We start from the raw sequence: 23,857 nt of genomic DNA on the forward strand, positions 1-23,857 counted from the left end.
CGGGAAATGAAATACCAAGGAACCACTTTATTAAATGACTCGACACAAAAAAAACTGTGTTTCGGCCAGAAGGCCTGCCTCAGGAGTCTAAAAACAACAAATATTTAAAAACATAAATAAGCATTTGGTAACATAATTTGAAATAAACAACAAAATTAAAAAATGATGATAGGAGATAATACAACAAAAAAATACCTAACAATATGTATCTAAAATAGAAATATCTAAAGTAAATATATCTAAAGTGAAATGAAATTATAAACATGGAGACATGATATATACATAAACAATGCAGAATAATAAAATATCTGAAAACATGAATAAACATTAAGTGACAAATTGAGGTAAGCATCAAAAATAAAAATGATAATAAAAGATTATACAACAAAAAATTCTTAACAATATGTATCTAAAATAAAATTATCTAAAGTGAAATGAAATTATAAGCATGAAGGCATGATGTAAACAATGCGGAATAATAAAATGAACATATAGGGTCTAAAAAAGGCACATATATATGCATGTATAATTATGTGTCCATATGTGGGGACTCTATATGATATAACAGTTGAAAAAATTCTGATATGTAATGTTAAGGTAATATGTCCAAATGTTAAGTTGATATGTCCAAATGTAGATCTGTGATTTAAGGCAAAAAAAGGGGGTCAGAGGAAATATATATATATATATATACATGTGCATACATACGCACATATACACATATACATACACACAACTACATACACATACACATTAAATGTCCATGTATTTTTGAACATCACTGTTATTTAGTAATGTATGAACAAACAGTGGATAAGAAAAAAATGAAATAAAGATGTTACTATAAAAGAAAAACAGAATGACCGACCTTGGTGATCCTTGTAAAGAACTTGGGGTCGGATAGTCTATAGGAAAAAATATATATAGTAAACAGAAGAGGACAAGCATCTTTGATACGACCAAAATTACATCAGAAATATATTGTCTTTTTTAAAAGGAAATATCAACAGAGCATAACATTATCAATCAAAAAAGTGTAGGGCAGGAAGATATATATGATGCTTCCACTGCATGGCGTTGTTGTATTATCTCCTATCATCATTTTTTAATTTTGTTGTTTATTTCAAATTATGTTACCAAATGCTTATTTATGTTTTTAAATATTTGTTGTTTTTAGACTCCTGAGGCAGGCCTTCTGGCCGAAACACAGTTTTTTTTGTGTCGAGTCATTTAATAAAGTGGTTCCTTGGTATTTCATTTCCCGTTGTCCTGGAGTCATTGGTCCATTTCCCACTCTCTTTTTTCTGTACTGTCATTTCCAAAAGTTGACATATTCCAATTAATAAATTCTGAGCAAAATACTTTTTTCTACCTTTGTTGTCTGATCATTTAGTTTTTCTATTCACTTTGGTCCCAGTGTCTTCTGTTTTATGCAGTGGCTTCTTTCCATTTGATATTTTTTCACTCACCATGTCCACCATCCTCTTGTGTCCTTATGTGTCCTGCCTGTCTACCATCTGTAGCCCTGTCCCTATCCTTCCTCGAGTTTCAGTATCTGCCCTCAAAGTATTCTGATCCAGCCCTTAAACTCAGCAGTTTCCCCTCCATCCATATCCAGCATTTCTCCTCACTCCCTTCCCCTCCATCCATGTGCATCTACTTCCTCTGTCTTCCCTCCCCTCCATTCATGTCCAGCATTTCTCCTCTCTCCCTTCCTCTCTATCCATATGCATCTCCTTCCTTTGTCTTTCCTTCTCTCTTCCCCACCTCCATCCATGTTCATCTCCTTTCTGACTTCTCTCCCCTCCGTCCATCCATGTCAAGCAGCTCTCCATTCTCCCCTGCCCTCTCCTCCATCCATCCATATCCAGCAAATTTCCTCCCTCCCCTGTCCCCTCCATCCATCCATCCATCCATCCATTTCCAGCAATTCTCCTCTCTCCCCTCCATGTCTAGCGATTTCTCTTCTCTCCCCCTGCCCTCCCCTCCATCCATGTGCATCTCTTTCCTCTCTTCCCTCTCCTCCATCCATGTCCAACAACTCTCCTCTCTCCCCTGCCCCACCCTCCATCCATCCATATCCAGCAACTCTCCATTCTCCCCTGTCCTCTCCTCCATCCATCCATATCCAGCAAATTTCCTCCCTCCCCTGCCCCCTCCATCCATCCATCATGTCCAGTAATTCTCCTCTCTCCCCTGCCCTCTAGTGATTTCTGTTCTCTCCCCCTGCCCTCCCCTCCCATCCATGTCCAGCAATTCTCCTCTGCATTCCCCCCATCTATGTCCAACAATTCTCCTTTGAACCCCACCCTCCCATCCATGTCCAGTGACTTCCCCAGCTCCCCCGTTTCAGTCTCCGAATTCTAGTTCCCTCCTCTCCATCCATGTCCAGCAACTCCCCATTCTCCCCTGCCCTCTCCTCCATCCATATCCAGCAAATGTTCTCTCTCCCCTGCCCCCTCCATCCATCCATGTCCACCAATTCTCCTCACTCTTCTGCCCTCCCCTCCATGTCCAGCGATTTCTCTTCTCTCCCCTACCTTCCCCTCCATGTCCAGCGATTCTCCTCTGTTCCTCCCCTCCATGTCCAGCGATTCTTCTCTACCCCTTCCCTCCATGTCCAGCAATTCTTCTCTGCCCCTGCCCCCCCTCCATGTCCAGTGATTTTGGCTCTCTCCCCTGCCTTCCCCTCCCATCCATGTCCAATGATTATCCTTTGACCCACCCACCCTCCCATCCCATCCATGTTCAGTGACTTCCCCAGCTCCCCCTTTTCAGTTCCAACCCAGCCCCACCTGCCCTCCCTCAGCTCCCCGACAGCCCACCTCACCATTCCTTCCTGCCCCCCCCCCCCCCCCACATGTTTAAACCTTTTATTTTCAGTCGCAGCAATGACAGTGAAGAAAACAGCACAGCGCGCTGGCCTCCAGCCTTTCCCTTCTCTTCCCTCACAGACAGTGTCCCGCCCTCGCGGAAACAGGAAATACGTCATCACAGGAAGGCGGGACACTCTCTGTGAGGGAAGGGAAAGGCTGGAGGCGAGCCCGCTGTGCTGTTTTCTTCACTGTTGTCGCTACAACTGAAAATAAAAGGCTTAAATGCACAGGGGGGTGCTATTGGGGAGCTGAGGGCGGGAAGGAGGGACCAGAGCTACCTGCAGCGTTGTGCCAGCCCTGCGTTTGGGGGGGGGCAATACCCCCCTCATCCCCCCAAACTACGCCATGGCTTACAATAAGAAACTTAGCTGAGCATTCCTCAGGAATAGAACTGCAAGAAATTGATCTGCCAGATACTTTTTGGTGACCCAGATTGGCCCCTGTCAGAAGATGATGAGCTTGATTCAATTTAGGTCTTGTATACTGCTAATATCTCCTGTTTAGGGTTTATATCACATAAGTGGTATGAAATTATTACAATATTATAGGGAGGACATTTTGTGAATACAGTCGGGTTGGATTTGATACAGTGTTACAATATAATAGGTGAGACATTGTGGCCTGACCCAGCATGGCATTTCTTAAAATGGTCTGATGTCAATAAAATTATGTTCATTGCCCATGGGCACTCTGTTTTTCCCATCTTCCTCCTTTTTTTGTTAAAGGCAAGCTTGTAGCTAGGGATTTCATGTGCTTGTACTTGAAGAAAACGAAGTTGCTTACCTGTAATAAGTGTTCTCTAAGCACAACAGGATGTTAGTTCTCATGAAGCTCAAACCAGCCCCACCCCTGCTCACCCAATTTTATACAAAACATATGTTTGATTGAATGTTCTAGAAGCTCTGGCAGCTTAGAGAGGTTTGTGTCCTTTTGTTTTTTTCAACCTGGGCTCCATTTGACAATGTTGCCCATATGTAAGGCCTTATATCATGGTAAACTTAGCAAACAGCTCTTAAAGTAAACAAATGTGCTATCATTGAGTGGCACAAGGGTGGTTTTCAAACCTGGAGATATAATTAGCTACCATATCACATTTGTTAATAAACAGGTTTTATTGCAAACACTTTGTGGTTTATAAGCATGCTCTTTGATCAACAGCAGTGCTGATTTTTTTTTTTTTACCTGCAACCTTTTTGAGTTGAAGCAAATTGATTCTTTTTCTCCATCATAAATGGTTTGAAATATAAAGGCCACCGCTAACCCTGGTTCTGGAACCTTCCCTCTCCCTGTCCCCTCAAGAAAATTACCATGGTGAATGATATACTTATTTTTGAAATGTAGAATATGGGGGGGTGGGCTTTTGAAATATAGGGTGTGACTATTAAACATTTTTAGTATATTAACAGCAACAATATATTGTGTTGACTTACCAGATGCAGAACCCCAAAAGGATGACAAAGAAGCTGCTATAAAGAACTTCCTTTCAAGTGCAATTTTGGACCTTGAAAAGTACTTAGGGAAAGTCTTATCCTTTATATTAGAAACAGAAATGAAGATTGCTTTTGAAGAGCTATGGATGGAGGTAACATTTTGCACTCTAATGCTTCAGAAAGTTAATTCGTTATGTCAGTGGTTCCCAAACCTGGTCCTGGAGTCACCTCTGCCAGTCAGGTTTTCAGAATATCCACAATAAATATTCATGAGATAGATTTGCAGGCAGTGGAGGCAGCACATGCAAATCTCTCTCATGAATATTCTTTGTAGATATCCTGAAAACCTGACTGGCTGGGGTGCCTCCAGGACCAGGTTTGAGAAACACTGGGTTAGGATGATCACTGGAACTAGAAATGTGATACTAGCTGATTATGTTGGTATGAGGAAAAACTTCAGTTTTAGCCATACATGTTCACTCCAAAATAATTATTTTATTTAACGCCGCATATTATATAGCTGATTATGTTGAAGTGTGGCCCTGGAAGTGGAGAGAAGCAAATTAATTTCTATATTGTAAAATAGTGTGGTTGGCTTGTTTAGTCCACTTGAATGCACATCACCCATGCATATTGCCAGTCTGGGCATCTCTGGTTTGTACCAGAGGAAGTGGAAGGTAAAAATATGTTCTGAACATCCCTGGTACCTAGCTGTTCAGAACCACAAAGTTACCCAGTTCCAGCAGGGAGACAGTTTGGCCAGTCCTGTTTTTGACCTTACATCTTTATTAAGTGTGCTTTCGTAGTTCCTGATTTTATTCAGTGAACACAGTGCCACAAGTTCCATAGTGCACCAAGAAAGGATTGTCAGAAATCCAGAACCAGCCTAAAATCTCCCTCCTAGAACTGGGTAATTTGTCAACTGTGGCTATAATCATTAAGCCACTCTGTTCAAACCATGTGCTTGCCTGGTCCCCTTTTTGCTCGCTCAGTCACAAATTCTTACTGCCACCATTTCCACAACTAGATTCTATACTTTTCCCCTGCTACTCCAGGAGAGAAATGGTGGGGGGAAAACCTTGAATTAAGATTGGGACGGGGGCAGCAGGGAAAGTGAATGTGACTCAGAAGCTGAGTTTCCTACCTATAATGGTTTTTTTTCTTTTCAGGTTGTGAAGCCGTGACTGTGTATTCCTAGCCTGTTGAGCTATTTCTTCCTTTTTTATTCTGTCCCTTTCTATTTCCTATCATTATTGGAGTTCATTTCTCAGATCTCTCATATTATTATTATGTTGTACACCGCTACGATGGTACGCCCTTAGCGGTATATCAAGAATAAAGCACATTGATCTTGACCTTAATGGGGATTCTCCATAGTTTTATTTAAATCTCAATATACTGCTTAGCCTTAATAGACTGCAGCCGTTTACAATAAATAAAAATCATAAAACCTAAAGGAAAAGAACTCCATTAAGTATAGGAAAGATATCCACAATTGATCAACAAAGCAACAAACACACAAACATTACCAGTACCATTGCAGACAGACCACCACTGGGAAATCTACACCCCATGCACTCCAAATGCCTTGACAAAGAAATGAGCCTTATGTAAACCCTTAAATTTTGACAGGGTTGGCTTAGATCTTAAAACAAGAGGAAGCTGGTTCCAAAAACTGCCCAGTCCGCCTGATCCAGCTCGCTCCAGTCTGTCCCAGCTTGTCCCAGTCTCTCTGCTCTGCTGCATTCTTCTGCTCCTGATTACTCCAGTCCAATTGTTCCAGCTTATCCCAGTTCTCCTGCTCAGCTCTTCTCTGCTCCAGCTTATTCCAGTCCATCTGCCCCAGCTTGTTCCAGTCCGCCTGATCCAGCTTATTCCAGTCCACCTGATCCAGCGTGTTCCAGTCCGCCTGATCCAGCTTGTTCCAGCGTGTCCCAGTCCTGATCCAGCTTGTCCCAGCGTGTTCCAGTCCGACTGACCCAGCTTATTCCAGCGTGTTCTAGCCCGCCTGATCCAGCTCCTCCCTGCTTGTTCCAGTCTATCGGCCCCAGCTTGTTCCAGTCCGCCTGATCCAGCTTCTCCCTGCCTGTTCCAGTCCATCTGCTCCAGCTTGTTCCAGTCCGCTTGATCCAGCTTCTCCAGCTTGTTCCTGTCCGCCTAATCCACCTTCTTCCTGCCTGCTTGCTCCAGTCTGCCTCCCTGCCTGCTAGCCAATCAACCAACCTCCAAATTATTCCATCCTGTTCCAGTCCTGCTGACAAGCTCTCCACCGCACTCACCTGTTCCTGCCTGCCTGCGAGCCAATCAACCATCCTGCCCGTCAACTTGCCTGCTTGTCTGCCAATCAACAACCTGCCTGCCTCCTAGCCTGCACAACTACCTACCTGCCTCCCTGCCTGCCACCTTGCCAGCCCATCACTCTCCTGACTGACTGGCCACCCTTCAACCTGCCTGCCTCCCAGCCCATCTACCTGCCTGCCTGCCCTAGCCCAGCAACCTGCCTGCCTGCCCCCCCCAGCAACCTACCTGCCTGCCAGCCCCTCTACCTACCTTCCCACCTGCCAATCTGCCAAACCATCATCACTACTTATGCACCCGTAAACACCTCAGTCAGTACTCAGGGCCCCCTTACACATTCTCTTCATTGTCCTGTCCCTTCCTAATCTACTCCCCCTTCCCCCACTGCGGTATATCGTATGAACTCACTGCCCATCCATGTCCTCTCCCATCCTGCTCACTACTACAATGCCCTACCCACCCCCGTCCCCCACAACCACACCATCTCTACTGTCCTCCTCCTCCTTCCTAGCTCTGAACCTTCAATACCTCCTTCCTGCCATGAACCCTTCCCCATTCCTCCTAAGCGCATCCCGTCTTCGTCGCCTTCATCACCCTACCTCCTCCGCACTCTCTTGCTCCTTCTCCTGCTATCCGCAGGAGACATCAATCCCAACCCAGGTCCCCCACACCTATCCTCGTCTCATCCATGCAAACGTTTCCGCGATATCTCCAATCTCATTTCTGTTCCCCTCCTGCCCCCCTCCTCCCTCCCCTTCTCGTGTGCCCTGTGAAATGCCCGCTCGATTTGCAACAAACTTTCCTTCAGCCATGATCTCTTCATCTCCCGTTCCCTTCAACTGCGCGCCCTAACTGAAACCTGGCTCACCCCCGACGACTCTGCCTCAGTCGCGGCCCTCTGCCATGGAGGTTATCTCTTCTCCCATTCTCCCCGCCCTGTTGGCCACGGTGGCAGCGTCGGGTTACTACTTTCACCCTCCTGCAGTTTTCAACCTCTCCTACCGTGGTCTCACTGCTTCTCGTCCTTTGAAGTTCACTCCATCCGTCTATTCTACCCGCTGCCACTCAAAGTTGCAGTCATTTACCGCCCCCCTGATAAGTCCCTCCCTTCCTTACCGACTTCGACGCCTGGCTCTCCTTTTTTCTTGAGCCCTCATCCTCATCCCTCATTCTTGGAGACTTTAACATACACACTGATGACCCATAACTCCCTCCTCAAAGTGCCCTCCGCTCCCACCCCCCCCACTCTCTCCTCAATCATTGGCTGATTACTTCCATGACAAGGTGAAGAAGATCAACCTTGAATTCACCTCCAAACCATCTCCTCCTCTTCACCCCTTAACCCACCCCCTCAACCAACCAACCCAGGCCTCCTTCTCCTCTTTTCCTGATATCACCGATGAGGAAACCGCCCATCTTCTCTCCTCCTCGAAATGCACCACCTGTTCTTCTGACCCCATCCCCACCAATCTACTCAACACCATCTCTCCTACTGTCACCCCCCCCCCCCCGCCATCTGTCATATACTGCGCTGCGTAACCCTAGTAGCGCTTTAGAAATGTCAAGTAGTAGTAGTATTCTCAACCTCTCTCTCTCCACTGCAACTGTCCCTGACACCTTCTAGCAAGCTGTAGTCACACCACTCCTCAAAAAACCATCATTTGACCCTACCTGTCCCTCCAACTATCGCCCCATTTCCCTCCTACCCTTCCTCTCCAAGATACTTGAATGCGCCGTTCTTAGCCGTTGCCTAGATTTTCTCTCCTCTCATGCCATCCTCGATCCGCTTCAATCCGGCTTTCTCCCCCTACACTCGACGGAAACGGCACTATCTAAAGTCTGTAATGACCAATTCCTTGCCAAATCCAAAGGCTACTACTCCATCCTCATCCTCCTCGACCTATCCGCCACTTTTGACACTGTCAATCACAACTTACTTCTTGCCACACTGTCCTCATTTGGGTTCCAGGGCTCCGTCCTCTCCTGGTTCTCCTCTTATCTCTCCCACCACACCTTCAGAGTACATTCTCATGGCTCTTCCTCTATCCCCATCCCACTCTCTGTTGGAATTCCTCAGGGATCTGGCCTTGGACCCCTTCTTTTTTCAATTTACACCTCTTCCCTAGGCTCCCTGATCTCATCTCACGGTTTCCAATACCATCTCTATGCCGACGACACCCAGCTTTATCTCTCCACATCAGACAACACTGCGGAAACCCAGGCCAAGGTATCGGCTTGCTTATCCAACAATGCAGCCTGGATGTCCAGCCGCCACCTGAAACTGAACATTGCCAAGACCGAGCTTATTGTCTTCCCTCCCAAACCCACTTCTCCTCTCCCTCCACTCTCTATCTCAGTTGATAACACCCTCATCCTCCCCGTCTCATCTACCCGCAAACTCGGAGTCATCTTTGACTCCTCCCTCTCCTCTGCGCATATCCAGCAGTCAGGGCCGTGCCTAGGGCCTCTGGTGCCCCCCTGCAGACTATCAGTTGGCGCCCCCCCCCCCCCCCCCCCCACATAATCAGGCACTCTTTTATAATTTCAGTCAACTTTGATCAAACAACAATTCTCTCTTTCAAGTCTTACACACATGGAGCTCACAGCTGCATGTCTCTCTTGGCCAAACTGTCAGTTGCTCTCACTCTGTTCCCGGGCAGATTTCTAACAGGAGCTGATCATCCAATTAGAGAGCTCTATTTGAATGCAGATTAACATACAGACACTCTAATGGGAATTTTTAGTCAAAAACACTAGATAAACCCTTCGTTTTTGATCAAACTAAACAGTTTTGAGCAAAGCCATGCCCTAACATTAAGGTTGTAAACATTTCCATCAATTTTTACCCATAAATATGCAAATGAGAACCTCCCAAAAACAGACTAATTTGCATATGATTTAAACAAATCTGAGCATATGACAACCAAGTACAGACTCCTAGCACCTGAATTCTGCAATTAGATTTTAATGCAAATACTTTTAAAGCTTAAAAAAAGCAATCAGATTTTCACTTACCAGCTCTTCCTCTTTGAAACTACTGTTGAAACCATCAGCCAATGAAATGGCTTTTAGCTGTAGCTATCCCAGAATACCTGATAATTATGCACACATCATGCCTTTTCTCGGTGTACATGATGCTCAGGAAAAAAAAAAACTTTGAACCACTTACAGATTTTAACAATTACACTATTTATTTTTTTTATTTCTCCCCAGTCTCACTTGCACACCTCCCTCCAAACCTGTTCTCTTTAATTTGAATGTTGTTCACTTCAAGCTCACCACGAATGAGAAGTTGTTCCCACACCAAAGACATATATAGCACTCGTTGTATTCTTTTAAGCAACTTCAGCAGAAGTGTCTGCCTCAGTTAGTACTGCTGGGCTGCCTTCACTTTCTGACATGGAGGGGGAAGGGCAGGGGAGAGAGGAGAATCACAACTACAGGTAAAAGATTTTGCAAGTGAACGGACCTGGGCAGCGCCCTCCAGAGGCTGGCGCCCCCCTGCAGTGCTTACCCCGCTTACCGTGTTGGCACGGCCCTGCCAGCAGTTAGCCAAAACCTGTCGCTTCTTCCTCTATAACATTAGCAAAATTCGCTCTTTCCTCTCAGACCACACCACCCGAACTCTCATCCACTCTCTAATTACCTCTCACCTTGATTACTGCAACCTACTCCTCACTGGCCTCCCACTTAGCCACCTATCTCCACTTCAGTCCGTTCAGAACTCTGCTGCACGTCTTATCTTCCGCCTGGACCGATATACTCATATCACCCCTCTCCTCAAGTCACTTCACTGGCTTCCGATTAGGTACCGCATACAGTTCAAGCTTCTCCTACTAACCTACAAATGCACTCGATCTGCAGCCCCTCCCTACCTCTCTACCCTCATCTCCCCCTACGTCCCTACCCGTAACCTCCGTTCTCAAGACAAATCCCTCCTTTCAGTACCCTTCTCCACCACCGCCAACTCCAGGCTCCGCCCTTTCTGCCTTGCCTCACCCCATGCTTGGAACAAACTCCCTGAGACCATTCGCCAGGCCCCCTCCCTGCCCATCTTCAAATCCTTACTCAAAGCCCATCTCTTCAATGTCGCCTTCAGCACCTAACCACCATACCTCCATTCAGGAAATCTAGACTGCCCTAACTTTAGATTGTAAGCTCCTTTGAGCAGGGACTGGCCTTCATTGTTAAACTGTACAGCGCTGCGTAACCCTACTAGCGCTCTAGAAATGTTAAGTAGTAGTAGTAGTACCTGCCAGAAGAAGATACTCTCACATGTCAGCTTTCTGCAGGCTCTAGATAACTGAAGAGTAACAGATTACCAGATTCAGAGTACATCTTCTGATGGCTGTAATCATGGAATTGCCCTCTAAAGACTAGAAAGTTCTATAAAATATTGTAAGCACTCACTTATCTTTCTATGCAGAGCACTCATCTTTCAATCAGTGTAAACTCATACAGTGCTGTACAGGAATTCCATCATTTTTATTGATTAATATTTTTTCCCTTCTGGGTTTTGGAGGGAACAGCGGATGAGATGGTGTGTTTGCATCATCCTGCTGTCTACAGAGAACTCCTATTACAAGTAAGTTACTCCACTTGGTCTAGTAACAGCCAGGATGGTGCAGCCAAACCTCTGGCAACTAATGAACTGAATATTACGTTTAAAAAATTCTTATATTCCGCTATCACCCAATAGAGTTCTACGCAGATCACAATATCTAGAGGTAATCAGGCAGACCCTGAGAAATTACAACTTAATCAATACAACATCAATGGCTATTCAGACTTCAAACTTTCAAAAATGTCTTAAAGAGAAAAGTTTTTAGTAATTTTCCAAAGGTCAAATACTTTCTTGTCTCTCTGATAAAAACAGAAAGGGAATTCCAAAGATTGAAGGTTGCCTGGGATTGTTCATTTTGGCAATCTGGGATGCAAGTGTAGGCATTTTGAAGTTTTAAACAAATAGACTGTGCAGGAGAAAAAGTTGTCCACTGTGAAAGAAGTGTTCAAGCAATAATGACATGCCATGCAAAGAAATGGACCAAAGACCATGTGGTCGGTTTGCAAACGTCTGTTAAAGGAATTGAGCAGAGGTTTGCCATGGACATAGATGTAGTCCTTAGCTGATGAACTTCAATGTGGCACAGTCTTGACCAACAACAACAAAGAGAGTCCAAATCTCCCGTAAAAAACACCAAAAAACAACAAGAACGGAAGATGTACAGAAAGACCAAACTAAAATCACAGATGTAAAAAAAGCCAAATTCATTTATTAAGACCCTACACGGTCTGTGTTTCGGCCAAAGAGGCCTTCTTCAGGGGTCTATGGATTGGCATATATAGATATTCTTCCAACGGTTCACTCAAATTAAGACAAATCTTTTTAGTTGAATCATTTTTATTGATGAACAACAAAATACAGAAATTAAACAGTTCTATTCAGAATCCGTACGTAACACCAACTTGTCAAACTACACAGTGCTTCTTTGCTTTGTCATCATGAATTTAATTTCCCCCCCCCCCCCTCCCATTCCCTTATCTTATGGTCAATCTACTCATTAAACCTCCATTTAGGCTATAATGCTTATATATCGCATAAAATCCACTGATACTGCAGTACCCACAAATACACAATAGAAGAACATGTCGGTAACTATGTACTGCAACACCTACTGCAAAATAGCCCTCTTTAAAAGCCTTCCCTTGCTCCACCCTCCCCCTCCCAGTTATCCCCTTTATTAATTAAACAACAAATCTATATCAACACTACAACTAACTCCTAGCTCCCTCTCGCTGAACTTCCCAGGCTACACCGTAGCCTGTTAATCTATTATTGAGCAAGAGGAGCTTACATTGCGGTTGCCTGAAATAGGATTCAGGCAAGGCCCCCCCTGAAACAGTCTCCCTAGTTATCAACACAGCGATGCACCTTGTCTCTGATGGCCCACCACCATGACTATGGATCCAATGGGACTTTACGCTACTACCACCCTCCTCTTCCTGTTAACCTATGGTCCCCTTATACAATAGGGAACCCTCTAGCTTGCGAGAAGAAAATATAAGATAAAAAAGGAGAAAAAAAAAAATATATATATATATATACATATATATTATATAATCACAAACACTAAATAAATTATAATAATAATAAATAAAAATGTTCAGAGCCTATTTAATATTAAACTCCGTGCCCTAGGTGACAGCGACTGTATGTATGGATCCCAAATGTCCAGAAATGCCTTTCGTCTCTTGGGGAAGGATCCCACCCCTCTACGCTCCATAATCATGATCTCATGAAACTTGTTCCTCCAATGCCAGTATTCTGGAGATTTCTCACTCTTCCATGCGCCCATAATAAGTTTTTTACCCACTATGCTGGCCTTGCGTATGAGCTGCTGAGCCCCTCTACCACAAATTCTGAATACTTCGTATTTGTCCAAAAGTATTCCCAAGGGCGAAAACGGAATCTTGTGCATCACCAGGGATTCCAGATATCTGAATATCTGTTTCCAAAAGATCTGAATCATGCTGCACTTCCAAAGAGAATGAAAGAACGTGCCTTCTCCCCGTTTGCACTTGGAACATAACGGGTCCTCGACACCTCCAAATTTAAACACTTGGTTCTTAGCCATATATGCTCTAAAAATTATTCTGTATTGGCATTCCCGCAATCCCGCATTTACAGAAATCTGCGGAATGCGAGATATCAATTTCCGAAAATCCAGCTGTAGCTGTGGTTGCTCCAAATCCACCGCCCACCTCTGACCAACTTGTCCCATGTCTTTTCCACCCTCTAGCTCTCCCAGAGCTTTCTGTAATCCCGATACGGACAATCTATCTCCGGGGATATCCCCGAAAAAAGCTCTTAATCTACGCCCGTGACCTCCCTCCAACTTACTGGGCTCCAAGGATCTAACATAGTGTGTCAACTGAAGATATGCAAATAGATGTGTCGGACTAATGCCCACCCCCAGTGCACCCAGAGATAAAATCCTCCCTCCAGAATCCAAAACGTGTTCAAGTCTTGTGATCCCCAGCTCTGCCCATCTGCGAAATGTTGGACTGTCAGAACCTGGTGTAAACTCTAAATTCCCCTGTAACGGAAGTAAGTCAGAGGTATCTGCTCCCAATCCCCACAGCCCATTGAGGTCCCTCCACACCTCTCTCAGTGGGCCCAGTAGTACGCTATTGCGCACATGTTCTGGTAGTTCTCTTCTGGCACAATGTAACAGATAATACGGATGAGTTGGCCTAAAGAAATCAAATTCCATATTACGTGGTGTGTAATCTTGTCTCCCCAACATCCAATCTCCTAGGTGTCTCAACAAACACGCTTGATTGTATCTCCGCATATTCGGAAGCCCCAAACCCCCCTCCCTCCATGGTCCAAAGAGACATTGCAATGTTACCTTGGGCTTCGCATCTCTCCACACGAACTTCCGCAGGTGTCTATACAACTGGCGGAGATCTTTTTGTCTGAGTCGCAAAGGTAACACCTGAAATGCATACAGCCACTTGGAAAATTCCACCATACGAAATAGGTGAACTCTCCCGTGTAAAGTAAGCGGCAGCGTCCCCCATTGACCCAACCGGCCCTTCATCTTATCTAATAAATTTGTGTAGTTCATTTGATATAATTTGGTCGTGCTCATTGCGACTCTCACACCTAAGTACGGGAGGAAATCCGTCGCCCATTTAAGCGGGAACCCCGACTCCCACTCCCTCTTTACACTTGCGTGTGCTGTTAGTGCTAAGGATTTAGAGTAGTTAATCCGGAGACCCGCAAAATCCCCATACTCCTGGAACAGTTCCAATAGGGCTCTCAATGAACGACCCGGTTGTGTAAGGTGGACTAATATATCGTCTGCAAATGCAGAAACCTTGAATGAAGAAGCACCCCAGGTCACCCCCTCCACCTCTGGATGTGACTCGATCTCCCTAATCAGAGGGTCCAATGCGAGCACAAAAAGCAGGGGGGACAATGGGCACCCCTGCCTCGTGCCCCTCCTGATTTTGAACAATGAAGATTGCTCCCCATTCACCCATAGAAACGCCCTGGGATTGTAGTAAAGCGCCCCCACAGCATCTCGAAACATACCTTCTATACCAACTCTTTCCATCACCTGGAACATAAAGTTCCAAACTACGCGATCAAAGGCCTTCTCTGCGTCAAAACTGACCAACAGAGAAGGCCTTTTCCCGGCCTCCACAATTTCAAGAGACGCCAAAAGCGCCCTAACATTCCTTCCCACAGATCTACCCTTCACAAACCCGACTTGTGGGGAAGCAATCAAGTCTGGCAATACTCTAGACAGTCGATTCGCCAGAATCTTAGCATATATCTTAACGTCACAGTTTAGCAATGATATAGGTCTATATGACCCTACTTCTAATCCATCCTTTCCTGGTTTCTTTAACACTATCACTTTCGCTATGTTCATGGAGTCCGACATCTCTCCTGTATTGGCCATCTCATTATATAAATTTAACAAGGGAAGTGTCACCCGCTCCTGGACTATCTTAAAGTAGGCCATAGTAAAACCATCTGGCCCCGGCGCTTTTTGTATCTTACTTTGTTGGAATGCCAACATCACTTCACCTTCCGTAATTGGACCATTTAGATATAACTTTTGTGAATCCGATATCTGGGGCAGGGTATGATTAAGTAAATAAAGCATACTATCTGGCACTATATCTGTGGGCTCCCGATATAAACATTCATAATATCTTTTAAAGCACTCCGTTATATCTTTAGCTGTCCTAAGAAGTCGACCTCCCTCTTCCCTTATTTCCAAAATGCTCTTATTACCCCCTTCCCTTCTTAACAATCTACCCATCAACGCTCCTGCCTTATTTCCATGGATAAAGTATTCGTATTTATAATACATATGCGATTTCTTCGCCCTCTGATGGAGCAATTCATTCAAGGCCTGCTGTGTAGCTAGAAGAGCACCTTTCCCTTCCGGTGTCATTTTTACCCCACATCTTACCCTTTGTAAACGGATTTCTTTTTCCAATCTAAGAATCTCCTTATCTCTCATCTTTTTGACCCTGGCCCTATAAGCTATGATCTCACCCCGCATCACTGCTTTGGAGGTTTCCCAGTATAAACGAGGTTGGTGTTGATGCTCCTTATTGTGGTCCGCGAATTCCCTCCATTTCCCATCTATGTACTCCTTAAACTTAGAGTCCCAAAACAATTCCAATGGGAATCTCCAGCCTCCCCTACTCCCCACTTCCCCTAACCCTTGCATCTGTAGCCAGATAAGCGAATGATCCGATATTTCACAAGGACCTATCTCTGCAACTGATACTTTAGAGAAGAGATCTCTGGAAATGAACAAGTAATCAATGCGTGACTGCGTGAGGTGTGCTCTAGACACATGTGTGTAATCCTTCTGGGTGGGATGTAGAACCCTCCACGCATCAATCAAGTCCAGTGTCTTACAGAGAAAAGGCAGGCCCCAAGCAGCATGACCCACATTCGGCGCTTGCACGCCCGTTTTGTCCATCTGAATATCATATACTAAATTAAAGTCTCCACCCAGTATGACATTTTTCCCCTGGTAGGGACTCAGCAGCTCTATAAGAGTTTTGTAAAATTTGCGATCCCAAACATTAGGTGCATAAACATTGCAAAAGGTGTATGTGACATTCCCCATCTCCACTTCTGCCAGCACAAATCTACCCTCTGGGCTCCGTTTAACCTTTTTGATCTGAAATTGCAGGCCCTTACGGAACATTATAAGTACTCCCCCTTTCTTGCCTAACGCCGGTGCGCCCACTACCTGTTCTATCCAACCTTTCTGAAACTTACTATGTTCCGATGTCGTCAAATGCGTTTCTTGTAAGAACACTATATCCACCTTATGTCGCTTCATGGCTTGTAAGACTTTGGTACGTTTGATGGGTGATGAAATCCCCCCCACATTCCATGATATTACTTTAACCATGCCTCATTAGTTCCCAAGCTTCCCAATTAAACTTGATTCCTAACACTTTGGTACAGGCCACACCCACCAGCCCCTGGGTATGCCCTCCCTCCGATATAAAACTGAGAATGCACCACAACGCTGCAACCCAAGTCTGCTCTGATATAATTATAAGAAAGAAGAGAAAAAAACAAAACAAAACATACAAATCCCCGCCACCCTCGTCTGCTGTATCCCCCCCCTCCCTCCCATTCCCCCCCCCCCCCCCCCCACATACCAAAAGCGTTACTTGGGTCCTCTTTGAGAACCGGTCACGTTCCTGCCCCTCCCCTCACCCCGCGACATCTTGCACCATACTGATTTATGTTACCCCTACATAACACACATCTCCCCCCTCTCGGAAATGAATGACACATAGTCTCTCCCTCCACATTCTAGAACATACATTCAACCTGCATTTATATTGTTCCATGTAGCTGCTTGTTTATGTCACAGCCATCTTCTTCTTTTGCACGTGCTTCAGACCAATCTATCTGTCCCTTTTCCCAATCAATGCACTGGACTGCTTCTGGAGTCCACAACTGCACTACTCTCCTCTGGGTGAATCGTCATCCGCTTTACAAACTCCTTCGCCTCCTCTGGGGAAGTAAAAACATGTAGCTTGCCATCATTCTGGACTCTCAGCTTGGCGGGAAATAACAGAGCAAAACGTGCTCTTTTCTCATGTAGTTGCTTGCAGACCTCTGAAAACCGTCTACGCTGGGCTGTCACCGCTGCCGAAAAGTCCTGGAAACATAGAACAGTTGATTCTTCATATTGAATCCTTCCCCTCTGTCTCCAGGCACGCAAAATTTCCTGCTTATGATCATAATTCAGCACTCTGCAAATCACGATTCGTGGTCTCTCTTCCCCTTGTCTTCGCTGCCCCAGGCGATGCGCCCTTTCAATCTTAAAGCAGTTCTCCAATTGGTTCAGGGCAAGTACCTGAGGCAGCCATTTTTCCAGGAACCCCCGAAGATCTACCTCTCTCAGGGACTCCGGCAGTCCCACCAGCCTTAGGTTGTTGCGTCTGGACCTATTCTCTAGGTCCTCAATTTTTGCCTCCAGACTTTCCACCTTTTTTTGCATAGCGCTTTGGGCTGCCACTTGCTGTGTAGATTGATCTTCTACATCTGACAGGCGCTGTTGGAAGCCTGCCATATCCGTTTTTAATCCTTCGAGTTTCCCGTCCATCTTTTCTATTTGGTCAGAGATCAGTTGCAGTTTTCTATCGACCGATGCCTCCAGATGGCTCGAGACTTCTGCTGCGATCTCCGCCGCTCAGACTGATCCAACCGATTCTCCCGAGGAGGCCGCGTCCGCCATTTTACCCTCTCCCACGCGGCTCCTCGTCCCGTCCTTTCTGTTCGCTTTGGTTGTCATCGCGGCTTAAACAGAGATTGCCGCTGATTTACACCGCTGGGAGGTTCACACTGCTCGATCTACGCTTTTTTAGAGGTTTTATCGCTGATTTTGATGTCGCTAAGGGCAGATGTTAGCGAGGGTCCGCGGAGCTCTAACGTGCGGCGTCCTCCCCTTAGCCTAGCATCACGTGACCCCTCAAGACAAATCTTTTTAATTTTTAGAGGGATCCTTCTCTCTCAACTTCCAAGGGATCTCAGTGCAGGAAGTCCGGCACATGCCTACAAGGTATTATAGAACTTTCTAGTCTTTAGAGGGCAGTTTTATGCTGACAGCTGTAACTAGACATGTGTCTACATCATCATCATATTCTTTGCTGTCAACAGAGACTAGATGGAAGTTTGTGGTAGGAAGGCCCACAAATATATGTTTGCCTAGGGCCCAATGAAGAGTTAATTTGGCCCTGAATATATATCCAATAACAGTATGCATTGTTCAGTGTAAAAAGTTTGAAAAAGGGTGCTTTGGTGAAACAGACCAGAAGTTAAAGATAAGAATTACTTCACATAGACCAGTGTATCCCAAGTCCGGTCCTGGGATACTCCTTGCCAGTCAGGTTTTCAGGATATCCACAATGAATATGCATGCATGAAAGAGATTTACATATAATGGAGGCAGTGTATGCAAATCAAGTTCATGCATATTTAATGTGGATATTCTGAAAACCTGACTGGCAAGGGGTTACTCCAGGACTGGACTTGGGAAACAATGACATATAGGCCAAGGTGTCACCTTTATTGGGGAGCACTTTTCAAGACTAAAGCCTTGTATCCATGATATTTTAGTCTAGATGCTGAAAGAAAATGTTAATGTACGTTAAAATGATCAGATACATCAGAACTGACAAAATAAAAATTAACAAAGATGTGGGCTTCCAAACATAATAGGGATGTAATTTTTATAAAGTCATTTTTGTGCATATGTAGCCATATATGCATGAAAAAAACCTGTTACGAAATTCTGGCTAACTTAAAAGTATACATGTTGACATTATGGCACATACTTTGCTGGTATGCATGTACAGGGCTGGAATTTGGATAGCGTTCAGGTGGGGCATAACTTACATGCCTCTCTCTCAAATCTAGGTGCAAGAATTTATACTTGCTCTGTTGCTGATGTAAGTGATCACGCCTAATCACATACAAGCATCTATACCTGGTTCCACTAATATTCTACAGAGAAAAGTAGGCACCTACTCTCTTTTATGGAATAGGCTTCATTTAGTATCCTTTAGGCACCTAAATATAGATGCCCTTTTATAGACTTGTGTGTAAATAGTATGCGTATAGGTTTATAAAATCTAATTTATGGATATAGTTAAATAATCTAGGTGCAGTCATTGACTGTCTCTTGAGGTACAAATGTCCACAACCTACAAGATAGGTATGATTTCTGCTGCTTATGTATCTTTATAAAGTAACGACAAGTAACAAAAATAACGTTAAGTTTATGCCTTCTTAAACTAGACACCATCTTAAAAAATTACCCTCCATAATTCATAAAATTCTATTACTTGACCCCTTTCACCTCCCATCCCTCCCCCTCCCCACACACACACTCTTCTCCTTCAGGGTATCATGAGAATGGTTTTCATGATTGAGTGTTATTTTCTAGTATGCCATTTTTTATTCATTCTGTCCTGATCTGGATGGAGGATTTAATTAGTCCAAGAACTTATTTGCTTATTTTGTTTTTATTCATTAATCTTTATTTCTGTACTGTGATCATGAAACTTATCAACATAATGTCAAGTTTCAATTCCTCTTTTCTAAGTTTCTTTTTCAAGAATGTGTAAAACCTAAAACATTAAATACAGAGATACCACAGCTAGGGCTGACAGTTTGATGAAAGTTTGAAAAATATTTAAGAATTTGCAGGCTGACTCTCCTGTGTTCAAGTTTAAGAGTGACATGCAATGTATTCTTGAAAAATATTTACGTAGAAAAAGAAGATTACAGACTAAAGCAAAAGTCATGAGTATCTGAAATTAAATTATTCAGAAAGACTAAACTGTTTTTGTAGGTGCTGTATTTGAAGCCCCCTTGGACTCTGGCAGATCTGTTACAGTGCTTCAGAAAGCACTGGATTGCTGTCTTTGGACTAATAGTGAAAAGAGATTTGTTGGAGACTGTGGATAGCCTATATGAAAATCTTCGTAAAGGTATGTAATGTCTCTTTTCCTAACATAAACTGGATTCAAGGTCAGCCCAAGACAATCTGCTGCCTGAGGCGAGGGATAAGATGGCGCCCCCGGCATCCCTCCCCAACTCCCTCCTTAGAGTTACAATGATAGAAAAACTGACAGTAGCCAGGCAATTGTTTATTACAAAATCATGAAAATACATAAACATATATATTTATATGCACATAAAACCAAAGTGGACCATCCTAATGGAGTCAAACAAAAGAAAAATATCTCATTAATTCCACCAGGGTTGAGCCCTCTGGTGCTGGTAGCTGCCAGGACCTAGCTACACACTTCTGAGGCCTGGGGTGAGGAGCTCAAGTACTTACAGAGAATATAGAATATAATTATTCATTTATGGAGCATTCCCAGATCAACCAATAAAACTCTTCCAACAAGAGGTACAGTGCAGAAATAGAATGTTTCAGTTTACAACTTAACATACAAACTCTTGTGTGAAATCAATGATAGCAACACAAACTTCCTCCACTACCAGACACTGTGGGGCTCATTTTCAGAAGTGGCATAAAGCAGCATTTGGGCATTTTTCTCACAAAAATGTCCAAATCAGTATTTTCAAAACCTGTTTTTCAGGCATTTTTCTATGCTGTTCGTCTGCAGTGTGTCCAAATCTCAAGGGGTTGTTTTGAGAGCATGTTAAGGGCGGGATTTGGGTGTTCTTAAGACTTGGATGTTTTTCAGACATAATGGAACAAAACAAAACTGAAAATTGTGCAGGACTAAAACTAAGATGTTTTGATCTAGACCTGTTTTTATAACGAATAAGGCACAAAAAGGTGTCCTAAATGACCAGATGACACCTGGAGGGAATCAGGGATGACCTCCCCTTACTCCCTCAGTGGTCGCTGAACCCCTCCTATCCCCCAATAATTTGATTAAAAACATTACTTACCAGCCTCTATGCCAGCCTCAGATGTTATACTCGGATCTATTAGAGCAGCATGCAGGTACTTGGAGTAGTCTAGTGGTAGGTGCGGTGCATTGCAGACAGGTGGACCCAAGCCCATACCTCCTCCGGCCTGTTACACTTGTGGTGAAAACTGTGAGCCCTCCAAAGCTCACCAGAAACCCACTGTACCTATATATAGGTGCCCCCTTCACCCATAAGGGCTATTTATTGTAGTGGTGTACAGTTGCGGGTAGTGGGTTTGGGGGGGGGAGGACTTTGCAGACAAGATAAGGTAGGAATGGTGAGATGTGTACCTAGGAGCATTTATTTGAAGTCCACTGCAGTACCCCGTAGGGTAGCCCATTGCTCTCTTGGGATGTCTGGGGGACTAGTCTACTAAAAATGCTGGCCCCTCCTATATCCCAATGGCTTGATTTTCTGCGTTTTTCACTTGGACTTTTTTTTTTTTTCCAAAAATAGTGCAAAAAAAACACATACAAAGCACAAAACCTTGTTTGATGGTATTTTTGTAAAAAAAAAAAAAAAAAAGACAATTTCCTTTGTTTGAAAATTACCTTCTTTCCTAATCGGATTTTGGACATTTTTAGCAAAACGTTCAAAGTTGGATTTAGACGTCATATCGAAAATGCCCCTCTGTGTGATGTAAGACAAAACCTTGTAAATAGACACTCAAGCTTACAATACCAGCATCAAATAAAGGACTCAAACTGCACTAACCCTACCAACGAAAGGTTAGCACTACAAATGTTCTAGAACACCATCATACTTTTAGGGTTCAGGAGTACGAGTATTTTATTAAGCATAGGGGGTGATGTGCTCCTTTCCAGCTCTAAACGATAGGCCACTACAGATTCCTGTACAGAACCTACATATCGACTGAATCCCTCATCCTTACACAAGGAAAACACAGGCCATCATTTAGCAAAAAAAAAATGAGATTATAAATTAGAAACATAATGTAGACAAAAAAAAAGTGAAATGGAAAACAAAAGAAACCAAACTTGAGCAGTAAAACCCCAGAGATGCGTTTTCTTCAGTACAGAACAAAATCCAAGAAGTGCACATTTTCAAAGCTGACATTATCTTTCTCTAAATACCAAAAATAAATGTATATGTATCCTTGTTTTCTGACCAATTTAGTTTTCAAATTGGGTGGTCTTGGTTTCTCTTTTCCACTTACTTTTTTTTTTGCTTTTCACGGAATCCTTTCCCAGGATCTTATTTTCATTTTCTGTTTCTTCACTGTCTTGTCTTTTCCTTGTGCCTAACTCTGACACTGATCCTTCTGTTTCATTTTTGTCTCCATTTCTATCATCTGCCTTTTTATGAACCTGCAACTAGATTTCATTCCTCCTTCTCCCTATAATCTTGATCTCCTCTTTCACCTATTTATCAACTTTCCATTTCCTACACTCTCTCCCTTCTCCTTTCTTCTCCACCCCTCTTATATTCCTTCTCCATCCTCCTATTCCCTGAATTTCACTCACTTTCCAGTCCCTAATTTCCATCCCCTGTATTAATTGCCTCCCAGGTCTCATCAATTTCTGTCTCTCAGTGGTCACTGTTCAGTCTGTCCTAGTGGGGCAGACTTGAGTCCATTAAAATGATGGTTGTCCCCAAAATTACATATATCTTGAGCATGTTCTCCTTGCTCTTTCCAAAAGCATTTTATACATCCATTGAAAGATTATTATCTCACCCTTTCCTTGGCAGCATAAATTTTCCTGACATATTATTATATCACAAGGCCTTTATTCTCCGCAAAAGCTTCACATGAATCTCCCTCCAAGACCCACTTTTAGCTCCCCTTTGAGCCTCAATTGAAATGCATAGTTTTAAACCCTTCCCTCTGAATCTTAGTTGATGCTGGAGTGCACTTTAGGAGTCAGCACTCAAGAAAAATACCTAGGTGTCACTAGACAATACGCTGAAATCAAACAGGGTGCTAGAAATTATTAGGAGAGGGATGCAAAATAAGATCAAAAATATAATGCCTCTGTATCGCTCCATGGTACGACCTCATCTTGAGTATTGCATTCATTTCTGGTCCCATATGAGGAGAGGCTAAAGAGGTTAGGGCTCTTCAGCTTGGAAAAGAGACAGCTGAGGGGAGATATGATTGAGGTCTACAAAATCCTGAGTGGTGTAGAATGGGTAGAAATGAATCAATTTTTCATTCTTTCAAAAAGTACAAAGACCAGGAGACACTCAATGAAATTGCATGGAAATACTTTTAAAACAAATAGGAGGAAATATTTTTTCACTCAAAGAATAGTTAAGCTCTGGAACTCATTGCTGGAGGATGTGATAACGGTGGTTAACGTATCTGGGTTTAAAAAAGGTTTGGACAAGTTCCTGGAGGAAATGTCCATAGGCTGTTATTGAGATAGACATGGGGGAAGCCACTGCTTGCCCTGGGATTGATAGCATTGAAAGTTGTTACTAGTTGGGTTTCTGCCAGGTATTTGTGGCCACTGTTAGAAGCAGGATACTCGGCTAGATGGACCATTGGTCTGACCCAATATGGCTATTCTTTTGTTGTTATGGTGGAACCATGTGAGAGAGGCCAAGTGGGGGTGGCAAGGAAATAAATGAGAGAAGGTTAATGATAAATTGGAGTAAAAGTATGGTAATAGGGAGTAGATTGAAGATAGAAGGGAATAGAAGGCTGGGGAAGGAGTGAGATGGGGAATAGGAGAGCTAGCGGGTGAAAGGAGGTGGAACTCTGATAGGTATCTGAA

General features: G+C 43.8%; 1 protein-coding gene across 1 annotated transcript in view; it reads left to right on the plus strand.

Annotated features, from left to right (window-relative positions):
* The window catches only part of SWT1 (SWT1 RNA endoribonuclease homolog), a 391,485-nt gene that overhangs the window by 240,839 nt on the left and 126,789 nt on the right, over positions 1 to 23,857 (plus strand). The window contains exons 13-14 of the mRNA XM_030205715.1: positions 4,283 to 4,458; positions 20,023 to 20,161. Coding sequence (XP_030061575.1) covers positions 4,283 to 4,458; positions 20,023 to 20,161 — 315 coding nt within the window. The remainder of the gene's footprint in view (positions 1 to 4,282; positions 4,459 to 20,022; positions 20,162 to 23,857) is intronic.

The sequence above is a fragment of the Microcaecilia unicolor genome, chromosome 6 (assembly GCF_901765095.1).
Source record: "Microcaecilia unicolor chromosome 6, aMicUni1.1, whole genome shotgun sequence".
In the NCBI taxonomy this organism is placed as follows: domain Eukaryota; kingdom Metazoa; phylum Chordata; class Amphibia; order Gymnophiona; family Siphonopidae; genus Microcaecilia; species Microcaecilia unicolor.